Raw genomic sequence first — 24,045 nt, forward strand, 5'->3', positions numbered from 1 at the left:
ATGAATTAAAATTTGATTGGGAGAGCTTAGATGATGATCCACGCAGTGGTCGGCCAAGATGTGTCACTATTTCAGAAATCATTGCAAAAGTACACAAAATGGTGATGGAGGATCGCCAATTGAGAATGTGTGAAATTGCTCATGCTCATCAGATGTCATCTGAGAGGGTATATCACATTTTAACTGAAGAATTAAAAATGAAAAAATTATCTGGAAGATGGGTGCCACTACTCTTGACGCTGGATCAAAAACGCATGAGAATGGACATATCGGAACAATGTTTGGAGAAATGAACAAGATTTTTTGTGCCAGTTTGTGGCCACAGATAAAACTTAGATGTACTACTATACCCCAGAGACAAAACAACAGTCACAGCAGTGGAAACATGCTGATTTTCTGCCACCAAAGGCAGGAAAGGTCATGGCATCAGTGTTCTGGGATGTGAAGGGGATTCTGTTTGTAGATTATCTCCCCACTGGGCAGAAAATTACTGGAGAATACTATGCTAACCTCTTGGACAAACTGCAACAAAAGACACCTGAAAAAAGGCCAGGTTTAGCAAGGAAGAAAGTCATCTGCAATCAAGACAATGCACACACGCACACATGTGCTGTCACCATGGCAAATTTACGTGAACTAAGGTATGAATTGTTGCCTCACCCACCTTATTCACCTGATATGGCACTGTTAGACGTCCATCTCTTCCCAAATATGAAAATTTTTCTTGGTGGACAAAGATTCACTTCAAATGAAGAATTGATAGCTGGAGTTGACAACTATTTTGCAGGCCTGGAGGAAACTCATTTTTGAGATGGGATCAAGGAACCGGAACATCATTGAACCAAGTGCATTAATCTACAAGGAGACTACATTGAAAAATAAAAAAGTTTCAGTGATTTAAGTACTTTTTTCTATTCTGTTCTGAGAACTTTCCATACCACCCTTGTAGTTAACCCCATACTTTATACATCTGACTATTAGGAAGACTTAAACTGACACACAGTTTTATGTTTAATTTCTTACATACCACAAAATACATTTCAAGTACTAATCTCTCTCAAATTTTCTCACCAGTTTTCCTTGGTATTAGTAGTAGCATTTAAACATACTGCTACAAAGTAGTTTTACTTACTAGTGGTATCATGGAATGAACAAGTGACAAGTCTTTATTTTCCAAATATTTCATATAACGGACAATTCTGGTTTCAGAATGATGTTCATTAAAGACAGGATGTGTCAAAAATGGTGATGTTCGTCTGAAGTCCGACTGCAGAATTCCATTTAGTGCAGCAGTATTCTGGGATACCTGAAATTGTAGAAGATATATCATTTTATTCCAGTCAACATCATTTGACCTTTGCAGGAAAATATAGTCTCACACCTGTGAACTCAAAAAGAAAGTGAAAGTACCTTACTTGTTCATTATTTACTAATTAACATTCTCCGCTAGTGGGCATACATGATGAAGGCCAAGCTCTCTTAGCACGATGGGAGACTGAGGGGCAACTGAGTCTGAGGTAGGACATGTTTGCTTGAAGATGTCCGTCTGTCATCATCCGAGTCCACTTCATCCGACTGAGCCATGGTTTGCTGCCCGTATTCCACAAGCATGCTGGGGGTGTGGAACAAAAGGGCAGAGTGCAGTTGGGTGAGCAGAGAAGTATGGGAATGACCATACCGTCAACCTGTCTTTAGGAGCCAAGACAGGAGGTTCTCAGTTTGACAAATTGCTACACAGCCTGAGTTGGTCTTTGAGGGTGGCTGATAACACTGTAGCCTGTGGTATGTCAGATCAGCAGCTTGCCATACACTGAGGCATAGATGAGGAGTCATGTGCGGAGCAGCTCATGCAAGAAATAATTACACTTCACTGTTTAGCTGTGGTGGGCATGTTGTAAGACTGACACCTATTACAATTCTGAATTGTGTGCCTCTGTGTCAGCAACGTTAAGCCGGTACTCTAAGTCTTGTTTGGCTAAGCCAATATTAATTTGAAAGATTCAAAGATCCAGTCTCTTAATCTGTAGTACAGTTGAGCCTTTCATGGTGCACATTTAATAATAAGTTTTATTCTTATTGTCACTGTTTACTAATATTTTCTGAGGATTATTAAAATTGTGCTGTTATTGTGTTAACTGGGCTTTCGTATGTAACTTCACCTCTGGGCCAATACTAGTTTGTGTGGCATTCCTAATTTGTTCTGCTAATTGTACTCTACTTATTGGTAAGCAAATCTTTTTTTGAGAGGTAGTATTCAATCTCCAGGTAACTCATTTACATTTTTAAATTGTTTGGTCTGTAAACTGTCTGGGTTGGGACGTGCATTGGCATTTGTTGTATTTATTTTAAGGTACTTTTTGTATGTGGTAGAGAAGTGTTTGTTCCTTCTTTACCTGACCAGTGTGTGCTGTGGCATGTCCAGATTAGTGCATGACACCATGGTTTGAAGCCTGTCTTCCAATGCGCTGCTGGGGAGCAGACCTATTATGTAGGGCTGAAGCAGCTGCCCTTGTTATTGTATTGTCAAATTATTACCTTGTTGGTCTATTTAATGTGGCACTGGGAGATCTATTAAATTGTGTTACTGCAAAACACAACATTCAATTTCCCGCTGTCCAGTTCGCCAAAGCCCCAAGCAACCATTAACAGCTGGACACATATCATTTCGTAGCAGAGCATGGTTTCTTTGGGAGGAGGGCTAATTAGTTAATTAATTAATTGAGCATCATTTGTAATAAGTAAAAATTTTTGGTGGGTATTTTAGGGGAAAATTTTCTTTGGCTAATTGTTCTTTCTTGGTGCATTTGAATGTGTGTGTGGTGATAACATGGAGGCCAGGTGAGTGCTGTGGCAGGAGGGGGGGGGGGGTGGCTGTCTTAGAAAGGAGCAGTTACAATACAAACTTTGTATACATGGCCAGCCAGAAGAAGGGAGCATTGTGGAGCTATGTGTGTGGCTATGTGGGGTGGCAGTGAATGGGTTGCAGGTTGCTGTGGCCCAAGTTGGTGAGGTGAGTATAGCTCTTAATGACTGTGCCTTTTCTCTCTCAAAATATGAGCAGAACATTTCCTTTTTAGAAGCAAGCAATCCCTCATGTGCGCAGGTATACAGTGTGCAAGTTCAAGTTACACATTGGTTCTGCCACATCAAAGCTTTAAGTCTTATTATCAGTGATCCCCAGCAGAAATTAGATGTTAATAATTTAGAGGATAAGGTGATGCAATTTCATATGAGATTTAGTATGTTAGAGTAGGGTGGAAACCTGGGGGAGAATGAGAAAGACTGTTCATTATTACTGGAAAATACAGTTGACTCTCCTAACGTATTATTATTAGCACTCCATCTTGAGGCCACAAGTGGCCCATTAGGACCATCCAACTGCCATGTCATCCTCAGCTGAGGATGTGGATCGAAGGGGAGTGTGGTCAGCACACCACTCACCTGGTCATTATGATGGTTTTCTTTGACTGGAGCCGCTACTATTCAGTTGAGTAGCTCCTCAATTGGCATCACAAGGCTGATTGCACCCTTAAAAATGGCAACAGTGCATGGCGGCCCAAATGGTTACCCATCTAAGTGCCAGGCATGCCCGACAGTGCTTAACTTTGGTGATCTAACAGGAACTGGTGTATCCACTGCAGCAAGGCTGTTACTCTCCTAACATGGGATACGAGAATGTTTGTGGCGTATAGTGTGTCACTTTTCTAAATTACTGAATACTCTTTTTACCTTGTTCTGGGGCACTGAAACCATTCCCATCAACAGTATACAACAGCTGGAAAGTTTGATAAGTTCTTTGTGGTTCTCAGTAACCTTAGAAAGGCAGGTGGATATTTTTAAGGTTTCCTGTGATGTATTTTTCCAGCTGTTATATCTACTGTGTCGGATATCCATAGTTGAAATGATTAGTGTTGTTTGGACTGAACATCCTTATGCAAGCTGCATGAGAGGATTTTAAGCGAAAGGTTGTCAGCTAGGGTGAAGGGTGATATGATTAATCAATATTTTCCCCTTGTTCAGCAGGGAGGGTAGACTGATTAAATATGTATCTGAAGTATGCGTGGAGACCATAGCCTTTCATCATTCAGCTTTCGGAATCAGAAATCATTGCAAAACATCTTGTAAGGTATGAAACCACAGAACTGCTCATGGATTTTGTATGCTGAGAGGCCGGCTACATGCAGTGGTTTGGATCCTCGAATTACCAGTATTGTAGGTGTTAGGCAGGCCAACCTTAGGCACATTCAGATGTAGGCATCTAGCTAATTACATGAAGGGGTGACCAGTGAAGGTGCTCTGGCAAGAACCATTAGTTTGGTAAAGTTGAGTTGCTATAATTGTGGCTTGCCAGGACATTTTGGTCATCAGTGTCATGCTGAGTGGAAGAAACTGGTAAACAGCTGATTCCATGATAGAATAGTGCACCACTCTTTTCACATCTTATCCAGAGCTTGTAATAAGGTGAGGGCAGTAGTAAATAATCACCTTCCCTTTGCACATGCCTCTCTTAACAATGGACCAGTCTGTGTCTTGCTATATATGGCAGCAGTGATACCTTATTAAATTATAATTTGTACTTAAGGACTTACTTTTCTGAGTTGCGTTCCATTTCTCAGGGTTGCAGGACACTCAATGGTCAGCCATTACCCTTAGTTGGTTTGTTGAGTATTTATCGTAAATTTGGCAATTACTCTTGGCCTCTGAATCTCACGTGGCTGCGATTTTGCTCAGAAAACAAGTTGAGTCTTGGATTTTGTTGAGAGGCAATTTCATTTTAAGTTCCGGTTGCTGCAAAAATTTAGGTTGTGTGGCATGCTAGCTTACCTGGTGTGTATAGTGCGGTTACTGGGTCCAGAGGGTTTGACATTGCCAATTTGTTGGCCAGTGGGGCACAAGTCCTGCTTTGAATTTTGCAGGAATTTTCTGATATTTTGAGTGACAAATTGGGAGTGACCGATAAGAGAGAGACCCTTGTATGGTAGTTGTCCTACATATTATATCCTCCCAAGATGAAGATCCTACTTCAACTTTTGGAGAATATGTTGCACAGTGGAGTGATTAGGGTGTCCACTTCACTACATGCCTCTCAAATCTTCTTGGTTACTAAGGGGAACAGGTCAGGCTGTAGGCTGGTTGTCGATTGCTGTGCTTTTAACCATAATGTCATTTTGAAGTCTGTCCATCTGCCTGACTTGCACAGTTTTTTCTGGTTCTCAGGGGCATGACATTTTACAGTGCTTGATTTCAGTCAGGCATATTGTCAAATTCCAGTTGTGGAAGATAGGAATGTGGTCACAGATTTTTTGACCAAATGGAATTTATACGAATTGAAAAGAGTGCCATTTGGTTTATCGGCCAGAGCTACAGTTTTGTCCAGGCTCCAGGATTCTTTTTTGGGTGATGACGAGCTTAAGTCTGTTTATAACTATCTTGATTACATGTTCATGCATAGTACATTGTTTCCTGAACATCAAGAATACATGCAGCAAGATCTGATGAGGTTACGGGAGGCGGGACTTACCATCAAGCCTTCTAAGGCCAATTTGGCCACTAGGAAATTTCGCTCCTAGATCATTACTCTCCACTGTTGGTATTAATATTGATCATTCATCCACCCAGGCCATTCACAGTTTCCAACCACCCAAGACCAAGAAGGACATATGTGCAAATTTTTTTTAAAAAATGTGTCCCCTAGTTTGCTGAACTTGCTGTTCCCTTAAACCAGTTGCGCCAGAGGGGTGAACTGTTTAGATGGACTGACAGCCAACAAGCTGCTTTTGATGCCTTGAAGTTAGTACTGAGTAATGACGCAGTCCTGCCAGTTCTGGACTTTGAGCAGCCATTTGTTGTTCAAACTGATGTGTTAAACTCTGATGAAGTGGCTGTACTGTTGCAGGAGCAGGAGCAGGACAGTGCTGCCCTATGGCATATGCATTGAGTTCCCTGTCCCCAGCAGAGGACAAGCACTGAATCTATGAGTTGGAGGCTCTTGTGCTTTTTGGCCTCAAGAAATTTAAGTTCTACTTTGAACACCAGGAGTTTCTGCTCAAAACAGACAATCAGGCTAGTAGTTGGGTCTTAGCATGTCTGATAAGACAGGCCAGATCACTCTCTGCATGGTGCAAGTCTCGGTATTTCACTTTTCTATCTGGCACATTAGGGGGCATGAAAATGTAGTGGCTGATGCCCTTAGTTGGATGTTTGAGGATGGAGGGGAAGAACCCACTTTCTCTTGAATTTTGGGGGAAGTGTGTGGTGTATTCACAGTGTTGACTGAAACAGCTTCCCTATTTGTCATTTTCATGAATGACAAGAGTCAGGCTCTGACTTAGGGCCAGTTATGCAGAAGTTCATGGCAAGACAGGAATTACTGGGCTACAAATTGCAGAAGGGATCACTCTGTTATTTTACACGGAGGGCTGAAAGGTAAAAAATTTGTCTTCCCCATGAACTAGTTCCAGCAGTCTTTACATACTACCACAAGTCTGTTGTAGGGTGATACCTGGGAGTCTGTAAAACAGTCCACAACATCAAAGAAGCTATAATGTGGTCGTCCTTACATAAGTATGTCCAGAGGTTGACTGGCAAATGCCAAGCTTGCAATAATGCCAAAACTAATCCTAATGGTTGGAGCAGGCTTCTCCACTCCACCTGTGGTGAACATCCATGGACAAGCTATTCATTGAGTATGTAGGACCATTGCCTTTCACCTAGGGGGGCACAAATATATTTTTGTAGCCATGGACACCTTTTCACTTTATTTGGTTCATGCCTGGCACGGAGGCAATGCAGAAGTCTGCTTTCAGTATTTGACAAGAATTTTTTCTCTGTTTTAGCCTCCTGAGGTACTAATTAGTGATACAGCTCTGGTGTTTGTGTCGAGGGTGTTCCACAATGCTGATTCCAACATGGAAAGTCTCATGCCACCCCCACATCATATGCCACCCCCACATCTCCAGATGACCTTCATTGAGAGGGTTAAAGGATACTTATAAGCTGAGGTGATTATCTTCTGTGTCAATTCCCAGACGAAATTGGATCACTCCATGGCCTGGTTGAATTTAGCATTCTACTCTGCAAGTCATGAAGCTCATAAGATAACACCAGCTGCCCTAGTATTTTCTTATTCCTTGAATTCACCATTGTCCAATCTCTGGTCAGACAATAATTTATTGCCAAGAAAGGTTACTCAGGACAACTGGAGAAGGGCCAAGTTAAATATAGAGCATGTTCACCAGAGAGAAATGGTATGTATAATGAAGGCTGGTGTCCAGGAGGTTTTAAGGTTGGGAACTCTGAATTCATATGGATTTTGGAGGTTATGCCTCACCTCATCTGATAAAAAGGTGTCTGGGAAGTTGTTGCTCCATTTTATAAGATTGTGTCATGTGCTCAAGGTGCTTACTGCTGTCACTCTCCCAGTTGAGAATCCCTCAACTGGATGGAACCAGGAAATGCATCTAAGTCACGTTAAGGCTGGTGATTATAATTAGAAGTGATCTCTGTTGCAATTTGTAAACCTCAACCTTGGGGTTGAGGGTGGTGTTTTTTTTTTTCCCCCCTCCACTAGGGGTACACATGGCATTTGCTGAGCTCTCTTAGTTTGACAGGAGACTGAGCAGTGACTGTCTAGGGTATGACATGCTCGTTTGAAGAGGACAATCTGTCATTGCCTGAGTCCACTTTTTCTGACTGGGTCCAAAGTTTGCCACCCATGTTCTGGGAGTGTGCAGGATGTGTGGAATGCAAGGCCACAGTGCCATTGGGTGAGAGGAGCAGTACAGGCATGACTGTACTGGCACTATGACTTTAAGAGCCGAGGCAGGCAGTTCTCCATTTGGTGAATGGTCATGCAGCCTGACTTGGTCTCTGAGTACGGGCGGTAACACGGATACCCACAGTACATCAGAGCAGTGCCCATCAGTTGAGGTGCAAATGAAAGGTCATGTGAGAAGCAACTCACACAGAAGGTAACCATCAGCTGTGAGAGTATGGCCACACCACCTTTGTGAGTCTGCTACCACCAGCAGGCCCCTGCCAAAGGACTATGCTGGGTGAGCATAATTTTGAACTAATCAAATCATTTTTGCTTGGCTGCTTTCTGTGTGAAATGAATGAAATAATTATACATCACTGTCTACCTGTGTTTGGTATATTGTAAGACTGACACCTATTAATACTCTGAACTGTGTACCCTTGTGTCAGTCATGCTAACCTGGGTCTCTAAGTGTTGTTCGGCTGAACTAGTATTAATTTGAAAGATTAAAAGATCAAGTGTCTCGATCTGTCATAAAATTCGGCCTCTCATGGTTCACATTTAGTAATGAATTTTATTCTTGTTGTCACTGCTTAATAATATTTTTTGAGGGTTATTCAAATTGTGCTGTTGTTGTGTTAACTGGACTTTCATATGCAACTTAACTTCTGGGCCAAGACTAGTTCATGTGGCATAAATAATTTGTATCACTAATCATGTTCTGCTTATTGATAAGCAAATTGTGTTTGCATTAAAAAAATGTAGTTCGCTTGCAAATTTCCTTGAATGTTACCATTCACTCACCTATTATTTTGGTTCCATCATACTATGTTATTTCAATGAGGGGGTTTGATTGCATTCTCTGTCATCACATTAAATCAGATCTCTTTTCTTTATTTCTTTTCTTTTTCTTTTTCTTTTTCTTTTTTTTTTAAAAAAAAGGTGCTATTCAAACTCTGCACAATTCATTCACATTTTTGAATTGTTTGGTCTATTAACTGTCTGAGTTGGCCTTTGTATTTGCATTTGTTACAGGTGTTTTAAGATACCTTGTATATGTGTTCAAGAAGTGTTTGGCACTTGCATTACATGACCAGTGTGTGCTGTGGCACATCTAGACTAGTGGATGGCACTGGGGTTTGAATCCTGTCTCCCAATGTGCTGCTGGGGAGCGAGTCTATTGTGTACTGCTGAAGCAGCTGTGCTTGTTATTGTATTGTCAAATTGTTACTTTGTTGACCTATTTAATGTAGCACTGAGAGCTCTAACAAGTTGTGTTACTGCAAAAAATGATGTTCAATTTCCCACTGCCTGGTCCTCCCACTTCACAAGCAAACACTAACAGCTGGTCAATTACCACTGCAAACAAGTTTCAGCCATGAAATATAAATGCAGAATGATGGCATATTACCAGGGAAGAATGAAACAAGAAACTGTGCTAGAATACTGTGAAGAATGAGAAGTGTTAGTGAATCAATCAAAACAATCTAGCTTACAAATGGAGAAGTGAGAGAGAGTGAGACTGAAATATTACAAATGTGGAGAACAATGTTTGATACATCTCTGAACTCCCTTCAGAAAATTTTATGATATGGACAAAGATCTTCAAATACTCTAATCAACATATCAAGCAATCTAGGTAGGCTGGAAGTGGTAACAGCTACCAATGGAAGTGAAAGTAATTTGTATTGGACATAACAGCTTTAGTGTGGATATACAGAGTTGAGAATATGGTCTCTATATAACTGAAGTAGAGCATCAGCACTTCAATACCTAAGAAACTTTTATATTACAAATTAAAAATACACAAGCCCATTGAAGAGAATAGATTAATGTAAGTTATCGAAGTCAAGCTAGAGGAAAAAAGAGCATGAATTTAGATCAAATAGACGAATCATGGGTCTCATTTTTCACTAATAATGCAGCAGTAACACAATTATTAGACACTGAGAAAGCATGAGCTATGTATCAGTCAGATGTGTAATGGAATGTGTAAGACATAAGGAAGTACCATTTAAGTTCAAAACTAAGATAAGGCAGTTCTGCCAAGAAACTTAGAACTGCATGCAGACCAACTGAATAAGTCTGACTTGATATGAAATTAAGAATGGTGCTAAACAAAGAAGCCATCTATCACCACTCACCTGTGTTGTTGTAATTAATGATATAATATGGGAAGCATTCTACAAATTTAATATTTGCCAATAATTTATAAATATAATGGCAACTGGAAGCAGAAATCCAAAACCACATAGAAAACAGAATCTCTGGGACTAGAACTCACCATCAGTAAAATTAAGACAGCTGATTTGTGTAAGAAGTGAATATCATACATAGATAATGTTGTGGGTAGAGAAAAGCAAAGACTGTGATTCACTGGCAGAACACTTAGAAGCTGCAACAGATCTACTAAAGAGACTACTTACACTACACTTGTCTGCCATATTCTGGAGTATTGCTGTGTGGTGTTGGATCCACATCAGGTGGGACTGATGGACGACATCGAAAAAGTTCAAAGAAGGGTGGCTCATTTTGTATTATCACGAAATAGGGGAGATAGTGCCACAAACATGATACGTGAATTGGAGTGGCAATCATTAAAACAAAGGTGTTTTTTGTTGCAATGGGATCTTCTCATGAAATTTCAGTCACCAGTTTTCTCCTCTGATTGCGAAAACCATCTGTTGGCAGCCACCTACCTACACAGGGAGAAATGAACATCACAATAAATTAAGAGAAATCAGGGCTTGCACAGAAAAATTTAAGTGCTCGTTTTTCATATGTGCCGTCCGAGAGTGGAACAGTAGAGGGACAGCTTGAAGGTGATTCATCGAACCCTCTGCCAGGCACTTAATTGTGAATAGCAGAGTAATCACGGAGATGTAGAAGTAGACTTCCAACTCCACTGATGGCTCAGTGAATGTATATATTATTAATAATATCAAATAATTTTACTGTTATGTAAAATCTGACTTCTGCATGTCTTCAATGGATTAATGTGATCCATTTATGTAGATGTTGCAAACGACTTTCTATTCAGTGATGAGAGGCTACAGTAGCCCAAAATTATCTTACCTCAGTATATATACATTTACATGTATGTGACAGGTTTGGTATTACCTCTTAAACAAAAATATGTTTCAGAGTTTTCGCCTCATTTCAGATCCATTAGGACCAATCCACCTAGGATGTGTGTAAGGAACATTAGTACATACCAGTACCTCTTTTTTGTAATATGTACTATGTCCTACATGCTTGAGAATATCCACACTATTGATCTAAGAGATGAAAATTGTATCTAATCTAATATAATAACATGCTTTCCTTTGCAGCTTTTGTCAGTGAGGATGGTGAGCATGGTCACTAAAATATAGAAAAAGATGTCCGAATCTTTGTAAACTATACAGACAAAGTTAATAGAGTAATTAAAAAGCATCTAACAGATACTATTAACCCTAGAATGAGATTTTCACTCTGCAGCGGAGTGTGCACTGATATGAAACTTCCTGGCAGATTAAAACTGTGTGCCAGACCGAGACTCGAACTCGGGACCTTTGCCTTTCGCGGGCAAGTGCTCTACCGACTGAGGTACCCAAGCACGACTCACGCCCCGTCCTCACATCTTTACTTCATATCAGCGCACACTCCGCTGCAGAGTGAAAATCTCATTCTGGAAACATCCCCCAGGTTGTGGCTAAGCCATGTCTCCACAATATCCTTTCTTTCAGGAGTGCTAGTTCTGCAAGGTTCGCAGGAGAGCTTCTGTAAAGTTTGGAAGGTAGGAGATGAGGTACTGGCAGAAGTAAAGATGTGAGGACGGGGCGTGAGTCGTGCTTGGGTAGCTCAGTCGGTAGAGCACTTGCCCGCGAAAGGCAAAGGTCCCAAGTTTGAGTCTCGGTCCGGCACACAGTTTTAATCTGCCAGGATGTTTCACCATTAACCCTAGTACAGGCAAACTTCAATTAAGTCCACAAGATGAATTAATAGTGCTTTCATAATAAAAGCTGAATCCTAGTAAAACTACTAAGGGTTGCAAAAAGAAGCTAGTAATGTTCTACAAATTAAATGTGAGGGCCCTCAAGAAAGATGGCCATACCTACTTGTGAAAGATACCCAATGAGGAATTACTAGACCATCTACAAAGAGAATGCTACTGAACACCTTGGAAAGGAAGAGTTCCAAAAGGATAGAAGACTGCACTTAACCACTGATCCTTGAGCTAAAGACACTGTGCACCACTTAATGGAGTAAGTTCTAGACTACTGGCATGCAAACTGTTGTCAGTTAATAAAAAATTGTACACTGGTTGGTGCTGAATGTGAAAGATTACTTTTTTTGTATCTAAATGTTTCAAATGAAATCATGACAAGCAGAACAACAGCTCTGTTCCTGCTGTTGGGAAAATACTCATGAAAGGAAAGATTACAACAAGTGGAGTGAAAAGCCAAAGGGCATGCCATGCCTTAAAATAGGAAAATAATGCTCACATGTACTAAAACACTGTGCCACCTATCAGTGCCTCCTAGAAAAAAGCTCAGACTGATTGTGGGTGTGTACTGTGATACAAATACTTTTCAAAGGTGGCACAACAAATTTTTAAAATCAACATACATGCAATGGATTGCAGACTGAGTGCAGTCTTGAAGCACATAAGTCACATTTCATGATTGTATGAAATTAGTGCTGAGCAACTGTGAGGCCTTAGCAACTCTGAATTTGCATCCTTTGAAAACTCTGAATGAAAACTGTCACATGATACCATCCTTTCCAAAACCCGACAGAGACAAAAGCCATTAAAATGACATAACTGACTACATTTATTGACTAGTGGAACACTGAAGTATGCAATAAGAGGCAGCTTGGGATGTTAAGAGCATTTTTTTCAAGCTCAGCTGTCATTTAGCATAAAGGAAAGAGAGTGTATCTTAACAGAATTAGGACACTATGAAAGTAATCATAACATTGATCAAGATTTTGACAGAATTAATAGACGAGATATCCCAACACAGGACCCAGAAACTTCATTATTGGTATTACAACATTGCAAATTGAACTACCACACAAGGACACCTAACATCAAACATGGTGGTACTCTCAATGATTAAAGGTATATCTGGACAAAATTATACCAATGACCTACATATCAGTGACATGGTAACATGTTATTCACCTGAAACACCAAAGATAACATCAGTTACATGTCTTTGCTAACAGCATGCATCAGCACATACACCCTTTTCCCTGCAAATGCAAAATCCTAAGAAAACTGCATGTTTGACTATCAAAGAACCCAAACTAGATGTACTGACACATAGAACACAGTATCACACTGAGAAATCTGGTGGATTCTGTCACTGTCCAGGCAACCATGAGATTTTTAACATGTTGCACACTCAAAGTGAGACACAGTTACTTTTCCTCAACACCAATAGTTAATGGCAATTCACTTAAGTGCAATAACCTCACTACTGACACTAAAAACTTTTATAATTTAGTGAGACAAGTTGTTACACATCAGCATAAGTTTTCAAACCTGAAGAGGCATACTCATTGCTTGATTTGTGATGGTACTCACTGGTGCACCGAACTAGTACCTCTAATGAAAAAACATCAGAACTGCAGATTTTGAGATGTGGTACAATAGTTGATACAGTCAAAGTGATGCAAAACAAATGTTGTATCCACACTTTTAAAATTCTCAGAAAAATGTTAAAATAAGGTTTTAAGAAGTCTAAATTTCAAAAACATTCCCTGCAAGGCCTCAGTACTGGAACCTGTTTTTTTTACAAATTAAGCGCGGTGCGTACAAAGATTTTGTGGTGCCTGTTTGCTGATGTAGCTAATGCAACAATGATGGGATGCCTCTCTCACTATCTTTATCACTGAACTGAGACTTGATATCAGTGGTTCATTATGAATGGGTCTAGAGGGTCCAGACAGAAGGTGCTCTATTTTTACTCCTTCTAACACTAAAATGTTCTCAGATATCACTGAATCTGTATATAATAGTGAACAGCTAGGCAACACTAAATCTACATGAGTGGGAAATTATGTAAAGTGATAACAATCAATACATGTTCATGTGTTTGTTAACAAACAAATTTCTAATTATTCATCATACATGCATGTGATCTTGAGGCTTCTTATTGTTTTCAGACTATCCATAAGTAACAGAATCTGATACTGTCTGCAAAATTATCAAAGTCTAACCTATCCATGCCAATTTACCAAATGCAAAACTGTGTACTGAACAAACTTAGTCCTCAAAACAGTTAAGAGTCAGAAACTATACACAGTCCTTAAGAGTCTAAATAATCTTTGAATGACAGAAGTGTCTTATCAAAACTGGCCACAAAGAAAGCATCATTATTTGGTATACAATACCATAATATTATTCAATCGTGTAAAAGGGCAGATCACAAGCTTTGATGTGGTGTATGGTAATGAGACTGGGTTCTAATTTTTGATTCTATTTCCAGTGATCAAATTATAGTAATTCCTTTTTGAGACAGCCAAGTGACAGTCTTTCAGATATGGGGGTGATGTGTTCTATTTGTTGTGGCCCATTAATCACTTTGTCTCCCACTAGTTTCATATGCTGCACTGGAATTCTCTATGCTAATTGCATCTATGCTATTATTTTTTAACAGTACCAAGACTACAAGAGACACAATAACTTCATTATTTTTGCCTATAAATACTTTATCTACAATTCTGCCTCTGGATTCTTATTTTACATCATATTGCTTTAAATTTGTTATTGATTTTCTAAGTTCATGAACGTTTATCATGTTTTAATACTCCATAACTGACGAAGAATAAAGCTGCCACTTACTGCCTAATATTATTCTCTTTGTATCCATGAAAACTTTCCACTGGTATATGACACTACTATATAATTATATTGGTTCATATTCCTTCATTATGTGAGTGGTGGTTTGTTAACTCTTGCAGCACCTTGGCAGGCCAGTGCACATTATCTATGTTCTAAACAAACAAGATTTGGGACAGTTTGACAAAATGAACTATTTCATACCACATTTGGATTTAATGTGTTGGTACCATTTTAGTTATGAAAGGTACAATACTTAGCTGTTGATGAATCACACGAAACATTGGAGCTTTTACAACAAAAACTATTCACTGTTTATGATTAATAAGAACATCTCTGTCTGTCCTACTACATAAACATAATATTCATTCTATTAATTGCAGGCTAAAACAGAAAAGAATATATGGGAACTTAATTTTGAAAGAATGTACATTAGAAACATTTGTAAAGTAAAGGAAATGCAATCACTTACTCATACCTATAGAGGAATTATGCTTGGCACACAGAAACAGGTAATAGGAAACAGATAACACTAGCTTTATTTCTCTTACTCTTTTTCTAGTGAAAGTACACATATTCAGGCATACAACCACATAGGCACACAAATGTACACATTTGTAGTAGCAGCAAAACTGATTATTGAATATCAGTTATTGAGAGTAATTTTCTGGGTAAATGAAGGTGGGGAAGTGGTAGGGAAGGACACACAAGGCAGGTCTTTTGCTAGATGATTCAGTGGCTGCACAACAAGATGAAAGAAGTTCAGAGGGTAGAGCATTAACAGATAGAGAGAGGAAGAGGGGGGAGAGATTGGAGGAAAGGAGAGGAAGGTGGTGGTGAAGAGGCAGACAGGGAGGGGAGAGATTAAGGGAGATGGCTGGAAAAAAGGGGGAGAGGTGTGGTGGGGAAAGGAGAGGAGATGGAGACAGAGTACATGCATTGGACATGAGCGTTGTGGGAGGGGAGAGGGGGGAGAGGGGGGAGAGTGGTGGGAGAACGTAAAACACAATCTGGATGGAGAAGGAGTTGTGTGGACAGAGGAGAAGTGGAGAAAGATAAAGTGAGGCAGCAGGAAACACGTTAGCAGGGGGTTTGTGAAGGCACAGGATATGCTGGAGAGCCAATTCCCATCTGTGTACAATTGAGGGACTTATGCTGGAAGGCAGTATAAAAATTGTCCCTGTAGTGAATCAGCTACCCAATATTCCAGTTGTTGAACATGCTGCGCACTACAACACTAATGACTGCAGCATCTGCTTCACTACACACCATTTGAATACTTTTTTCCAGCACAAGTTTCTCTGAACTATGCAAGTGGGAACTGCCTCTCCATCATATGCTGTTGTCTCACAATCCCCCTAGCCTAAACCTTCACTAACTTGTTTTCCACTGCCTCACCATCCCTTTTTCATTTTCTCTTCTGTCCACATGACTCCGTCAACATCCAGATCATGTACTGCCTTCCATCACCACTCTGCCTTCCTTCACCACTCTGCCTTCCTTACTACTACCCCCCCCCCCCCCCCCAAATGTGGGAGAGCACTCTCTCTCTCTCTCTCTCTCTCTTTTCCACCATTCTTCCTTACTCTCTCCTCTCCCTGTCTCCCTCTTCACTACCACCTTCCTCTCCTTTCCTCCCTAGTGCTCTACCCTCTGGAACTCCTTTCATCTTGTGCAGCTGCTGAATCATCTGGTGAAAGACGTGCTCATCCCACCCTGCTACCCCCTCCTTGCCTTGTGCATGCTTCACTCTCCCAGCCTCACCTCCATCTCCCCAGGTAACTGTTCTGATAACCAACATTCAACAGTCAGGCTTGCTACTACTGTCAGTGTGTATGTTTGAATGTCTGTATGGTATTGTTGTGTGAAAAAGAGCAAGAGCTCGAAAGTTAGTGTTAAATGTTTTCCATTATGTGTTTCTGTGGGCCACACTACAGTGCCACATAGGCACAATCTAATCTATAGCTCATGCATAAATAAAGAAATTTGATTAACAAATATTAAAATAAAAACTGTGTAATGGATACACAAATTGTGATGTGTTCAATATTAGCAAACTACTGCATAGTCCTCACACCAAGCACGGCTTTCACCTAAACTATGAAGAGAAAAAGTCTGTGTCATTGTGTCAGCGAAATAAATACAGAAAGACTTGAATGGATTACAACTGTCTATGAATGTAGTGGTTTGAATAATAACAGGAATTTTTTAGGATAAAGACAGTGACTCGACAGGCAATAAGCCTCTTGGACTTGAGCTAGATACTACAAGCAACACTCTAAAGGGCGAGGGTTTACAGTTATAAGCAATAAACACACATTTGTTACTTTGATGCAAATGAACATTTGCCCCATTAGAAACAAAATATTAGAGTTAGAAAATTTTTGTAAAGTTGGAAATGTTGATTCTGTAAGTGTATCAGAACATTGGATAACAGAAGATCAGGTAGAATATTTTGTTCCGCAAGGTTATACTGTTTGTGACATTATGTGTAGACATGAAAGAAAAGATGGAGGTGCACTAATATTTGTTAGAGATACTGTAATGTTTTCTTAGACACATGTTAGCTCTTACTGTATTGAACTAGATGGAGAATTTAGCTGTATAAGACTTAGTCAGAGAATACCATAATTATTAGTTTATATGGACCTCCAGGAGGAGATGTAAACATATTTTATGAAATATTTGAACTGTTTATGAGAAAATTTTGAAAACTAAAATAAATGTAATTACTGTGGTGATTTCAACACTGAAATCACCAACAAGGATGAACATGTTACAGAAACTTTTTTTTAATACATTAACACCTCTAAATCTACACTGTAAAAACTAAAGGCCCACACAGAATAATGCCTGCTTGTATAATATAATAGTTAATTTTTCTATAGCTATGTATGATGTCAGGCTTGTTAGTGGAACACCAGCAGACCGTGAACCCTTCGTTTCAACATCCTGCTTGATCAGTTGTCTAAGACAGATACATCGGCCAGCATGAAGTCTAGTGCTACTTGAATAAGGGGCTAGAAAGATGAATATGTTAATCTATTTATTGACAGATTAGCTGATGTTAGCTGGGACTTTGTATAAAACACAACATGGGAAGGGTGCTGGAGAAGCAGTGTTTGATAATTTCCCAGAAAAACTTGCTGAAATATGGTACTCTTGTTCACTATTAATCAAAATTAGCCCTAAGCATAAACAGAAAAAGAAACAGCTAAAATGGTATACAGATGAGCTGGCTCATATTAGGGAAGATATGCTCATATTGTATGGAATATATAAAAATTCTTATACACAAGAGCCTGAGCTGCATGACAACACATACAGAGCTTATTTACAATGTAAAAAGAACTAAAAAGACAAACTGACCCTGGCCAAACAACTTGTTTGTGAACATTATATACAATGTGCTCCCAACAAAAGTAAAATAGCATTGGCCATCAACAATGAAGAAAAGCCCCAAGCCAACACACAAGATGCAGTACTGGACCCTGAAGAAGTAAATGACTACTTTATAACCTGTCTGAGTAAGCTGAAAGACAGAATTAATAAAAATGGCACTTGTGCTTTAAATATCCTTGGTGCCGAGCCACCTAAGGGGTATGACTTCCACTGGAATGTTGTCACCCCAAGGACATTATAAAAGTTGTGTCAAGATTCTCAAACTCCAAAAGGATGGACTGTTATTGGTTCTCCAACTACATGATTAAAACAATAATACATCTCGTCTGTCAACCTCTTTCTATCATCTTCGGTATGTGTTTAGAATCTGGAGTTTTAATTGATGCACTCAAAATTGCTAAAGTGATTCCTGTCTTTAAAAAGGGAGATAAGCATCTGCCCCAAAACTACCAACCAATTTCTATTGTCCCAATTTTCTCCAAAGTTTTTGAGAATCTAACGAACAACAGGCTAAATAGTTCTTTCAGAAAGCATGATCTCCTCTCCAACAGACAGCTTTGAATGCAACATGGCAAAAATATTACTATTGCTATCACTGAAGTTGTTAACCAGGTGTTAACCGCATTTGAACATAAGAATCTAGTATCAGTTGTACTTTGTGACCTCAGCAGAGCCTGTGTACTGTTTAACACCCTACTTGCATCTTATGGCATACACAACCCATCTTTGAATGTAATCAAGGAATATCTAAGCAACAGAAGACAGTTTGTATCAGTCAAAACCAGATGCTTTTATTTGAAGGAAGTTTGGGCTGGAGCGCCGAGTGCCACAGGGCTTGGTCCTTGGTCCCTTTCTATTCATCACCACAGTTAACGATCTGCCTAACCATGTACAAGCAGATTCCATAGTGTGTTATGTAGATGACAAAACACTGCTCAGTACCCATAATGACCTGTCAAAACTGCATCTGGGAACAAAGGAAAAATTAGAAGTAGCAATGAACTAGTTTTCTTCCAGTGAACTCCTATGCAATCCTGATAAAACACAGGAACTAATTCTGTGTCTGGCTGCAGGCATGAAAAATAAATCTGTAAAGCTGTTAGGCTTTCACATCAATTCAAAATTAAATCAGGAGGAACACATTAGCCATGTCTGCAAGAGAATAGCAAGAGTAAGCTGTCTCAAGTGGAAACTGACAGATGCCGTCACTGGTGAGTATCTGAAGGTTGCATATCTTGGCCTATTTCAGTCACATATTTCCTCCAGCTTACTGTTATGGGGACATTCCAACTATGTCAGTGAAACTCTGAAAATCCAAAATGTAATCCAAATAATGAGCAATGTTACACCTAAAGAACACTGTTGTCCCCTCCAGATATTAATTCCTGTTAATCTACTCATATACACAGTGTTGCTTTGTGTCAAAAGCAACATAAATGAGTTCAATACCAGAGAGATGATACACTCTCACAATACCAGACGCAAACTGTATCTTGATATACCGAGATACAGACTCACAAAGATTGCAAACTCACACAAAATAGCATGCTTAAAATGTTTTAATAAATCTCCAATACCTGCTCAGACATTGCCCTACAATATTTTCAAAGCTAAGATGTATGATAGGTTACTCAAATGTTCATTTTAGATGCTAGCCAAAGTATTTGAAATAAACATGACTGGCATTAGTGCTTAAGGATATTTCTAAAAAATATGGAACTAAACTGTAAAAACTTCACTGTAAAAATTATTCTTAATTGTATATGCAATGCCCAAACCTATTCTGCTGTAAGAGCTCAATGGTGAATAAACTGAAACTGAATACACTACAAGTAAGTGGTTGCCTTTCCTTTATTTTAAATATTTTTCAATCTGGAATTTCCATTATTGTTATGTGTCAGATACAATGTAATGTTCCAGTATTTAATTTATTCAGGTAACAGCAAATGTGACCAAAACTTGTGAAATTATGAAATTTTACTTAAGCTAATCTTGACTACATTTCATTATTCATTATTTAAATAGTTACCTTGTGATTATGAAAATGTAGTTAGTCTTACAAAAAAAAAAAAAAAAAAAAAAAAAAAAAAAAAAATTATGTATATATATATATATAATGCAAAATCGCACAAATGCAAAATGTAAATGAAAGTATCATAGGCATCCTATTCTGAAACATTCTATCCTTGAATCAAAATTATTCTCTGATATTTCCAAACAAAAGAACATATAATTTTGTTTAAATTTTTACTCATCTAAAAACCAGATGTACATGAAATAATTAAAATGACTCTAGAGGTGCCTAGAATGTTCTGGTGGACTTTCACAGGTTATAAATACTGCAAAAGACATGCCAAGTAGTCCATACAGTTCAGCTTGTTCTCAAATGTTAAATATGCATGTCATTTTCTTCTAAATGCATTCCAAGAAACAGTCCTTTGTCTCTTCAGTTTCCTTTGTGCTGTTTGTACTATTAAATGACTATTCAACATTGTTTGGGGCAGTTTGTGATGACTTTTATAAAGTGATCTTATGCTATGTTTGAAAATGCGACTGTTTCAAATGAGTTTTATTTTGAGCAAACATGCTACTGAAAATCAGCCATGGATTGAAGGAATATAAATCTCAATTAATAACTCACAAAATGTCTTCATTCATATACATTTCAAGCCTAGTTACCCTGGACAAGAAGGACTTTTTCTGCAGAGGTCATCTATAAAAGGTGAGTATACAATATATTCAAGATTAAATTTTGTCCACTTTCCTCACCCATAAGTATAAAATATGCCATAATTGTGCTGAGTTTGCTAAAAGATGTTATGAACTAATATATATATTTATTCAATATTCATGTTCAATAGTTCATTATTTTCCATACTTATTTTCAAAATTGAAGATGGTAATGCTTAATTGGGAAGTGAGTTAAGTGAGTTATTTCAGTGTGCAGACAACAGCTGCGCTGGTCATTGCTGGCAGCAGAAACCACACCCTGGCCTTCTACCTTTGTATGTTTGTCTGTTTGTCCATCACTCTGGACAGATGTGTGACCATCTCCACCATATGCAGTATTTCACTACAGTCATGTTCTCATTTCTGCTACACATGGCAACTGCCAGTCGGACATAAGTGTGAGTCAGAAGACTGCAAACTTTAACCAGTTTGAAATACCCTCACAGCAAGAAACTGATATTCGCTGCTCTATCATTAATATAGTGAGTAGAGATCTGGATAATGCTAGAATGATGGTTTTAGGTAAAGGATTGAATGCTGCACCCACATCAAAAGTTTTGCTAATACCTGCTGACAATACCCATTGAACAAACGGCCACACTTTCCACTAATCCAACAAATGAAATTTACTATGCTGCCATGAAAGCTCATGCAGTAAAGAGTAATATATCTGTGGGAGAGGGGGCTACACTGTGTACACTTTGACAGGATACTGTAACAATGGTTCTTCCAGCTGATAAAGTTAATACTACTGTTTTATTGTTTTGTGATGACTATTGTGATAAGATGTATAGTTTATTGAGTGATAGCATGAGGCAATAACAAAAACTGCTTCCTTTTCAACACATCTCCCTTTCCTGTGTAGGCTGTGTGAAGTTTGAAACCAAGTGCTGTGGCTTTATGGGCTCCCAAAAATCCATATGAAAGATGTTCCTCTGTGACCAGTAGTGAGCAACAATGTGTCTGCAAATTACAACAATGCCAATTATGTACCCTCTTCATTAAGACCTCTCACAGGAAAGTGTGCTCATCATCTTCATAACTCTGCAGATTTTATCAGTGAACTTAAATCACTCGGGCCAAACAGTTTTGATTTACTAGCTTTGCCGTAGTTTCCTTATTCAGCAAGGTTCTCCTTTCATTATCTTTATGTCATATTGGCAAAACTTTTGATAAAGAGGTTACAACTTTGTTCAAATATGTTTTCACCTCAACTTAGTTTTTATTTAACAACAAAATTTTTGAACTTGTTGCCCTTGGTGGCCAATCTGTGTACGGAGGACTTTGAGGAAAAGACACTGGAATCTACTAGTTTGAAGTGCACAGTATTTTCGAGATATATTGACAACATGTTGGTAATGTTGTCCCCATGACAAATCACAGTAATTTTTAAAGTACATAAACATCATCCATGGAAATTTATAATCAATTTATAATGAAAATTGAAAATCTAGAACATGTTTCATTCTTGGATGATTTGGTTTGGTGCAAAGATGGTGGCTCCTTGGAATATACAGTTTATCAGTGTCCGGCTCATATAGAATTGTACTGGCAAGCAAATAGCTGCCACCATCCTGTGCTCAGAACTTTGATTGACAGCGAATATAGCATTGATAATGAGAGCAGTCTGCAGAATGAGTTTCTTACCTAAAAGGAGTTTGTGAAGCAAATGAGAACTCTGCATAATAGACATGTAAGGTGTTACTAATAAAATCAGAGCTGGACTCTAGGAAAATGGAAGATGATAGAGGGAGATTCAAGTGCATGCCTTCCCTCCCACATGTGGAAAAATGGTTGGATCCTTACCAAGCATAAAATGAAACAGATCTTTCACCCTCCACCAAAGCAACAGGTATTTTAGGTTTAATCAAAGATGACTTGATGCTCTAAAGGGTGGGGTTTACAAGATCCACTATGAGTGTGGCCTATCATACACCAGGCAGATGACAAGTACAGTCCATGAGGCTGCATGGAACACCAAAGGTGCACCTGGCTCTTACATCCCAATAAATAAGCTGTGGCAGAGCACTTCTTCAATACCAGTCACCCTATTTTTGCACTACGACAATGTAGAAGCTATACTTCATCTTTTTCAGGCTAAAGGATGGAAGAAACAGTAGAAATCTGTTTGGTATGGAATGTAATTAACAGATACTGGTTTCAGCCTGTACAAAGCATGGAATCGAACACTGTCCTTAATAAACTGACTAAGACATCACTAAAGTGCAGCAACTAATGGCATATCAATATTCCAGCATCGTTCAACCAGCTAACAACAGATGCAGTTTATGCAAAGCTCCTTTCTGCTGAATGACATCTCTGTGGCCACATGTACAGTGGCATAGTCTGTGGGTTTAAAAGGGTAGAATGAGCATTGTAGCTTCAGTCTGTCGGCTCACCTGGAAATTGCAGAAAGTTACACAGCTGAAATATCAGGAGAAGAAATAGAATTTCAGTGGTTACACACCTGATCTAATGGATCATTCATTACACTGTGTGAACTTGAAGATGCATAGGGGAGATAATATTTTCCATGAAGTACAAAATGAAATGTTAATGTATTCATTTTTCTTTCTTTGAGCATATATACAATTTAATGTTACAAATAAAATAAAAATTCATGTTCTAAGTTAACATGTCTGACAGGATTAATCTCTTTTTTTCTGTTTTTGCAAAAGTACTTAATCAGTTGTACACATTTTGTGAATGATGTATCCAATGCACACAAAAAGCAGATTCATTTTTTTAAACTTTTATAATAATAGAAGTAGTAACACTAGCTTACTTAAACAGATAAACAGCAATTCAGATGCATAATATATTCAGTACCTACCTCTTCTGCTGTTAATCGGGACCCAAAGATCCACAGTAAATCATTTATATCTTCAAGCCCTACAGTCTCATCCAGAGACACACCTATCTGAAAAGAATACTAATGTGAGAAATTGTTACATACAAATGAAAATATCACACAAATGTTGGCAAAAAATGTATATATACTTCATTGAAATTATCTTTTCTAGTTAAATGCATTATAATTGTAATTACTCATGTGAGTACTGGTGAAGAAAATTTAGGTGGAAATTCTATAGAGTGCTTTAAATTGATGGTGAAGTAACATTCCTAATATTTGTATTATACTTGCAATTTTGTATTGTACCTTTTTTTCTCAATACTTTACATTTTTAATATTATATTAGCCCATGCTATTTTTCTCACTTTCTTCATAAATAAAGCACTGACAGAATGTCTGTGTCAGTTTTATTAAGATTTGTTTTGCAGAAAGGGAAGTATTATAAGCTGTTAATTATGGCTAAATACCACA

The 24,045-nt window shown here is 38.6% G+C and overlaps 1 protein-coding gene across 1 annotated transcript in view; it reads right to left on the reverse strand.

Annotated features, from left to right (window-relative positions):
- LOC126183409 (glycine dehydrogenase (decarboxylating), mitochondrial) overlaps positions 1 to 24,045 on the reverse strand; it is a 316,896-nt gene that overhangs the window by 81,131 nt on the left and 211,720 nt on the right. Inside the window, exons 9-10 of the mRNA XM_049925357.1 lie at positions 23,554 to 23,640; positions 1,133 to 1,306 (exon numbers count right to left, since the gene is read on the reverse strand). Coding sequence (XP_049781314.1) covers positions 1,133 to 1,306; positions 23,554 to 23,640 — 261 coding nt within the window. The remainder of the gene's footprint in view (positions 1 to 1,132; positions 1,307 to 23,553; positions 23,641 to 24,045) is intronic.

The sequence above is a fragment of the Schistocerca cancellata genome, chromosome 4 (assembly GCF_023864275.1).
Source record: "Schistocerca cancellata isolate TAMUIC-IGC-003103 chromosome 4, iqSchCanc2.1, whole genome shotgun sequence".
Classification (NCBI taxonomy): domain Eukaryota; kingdom Metazoa; phylum Arthropoda; class Insecta; order Orthoptera; family Acrididae; genus Schistocerca; species Schistocerca cancellata.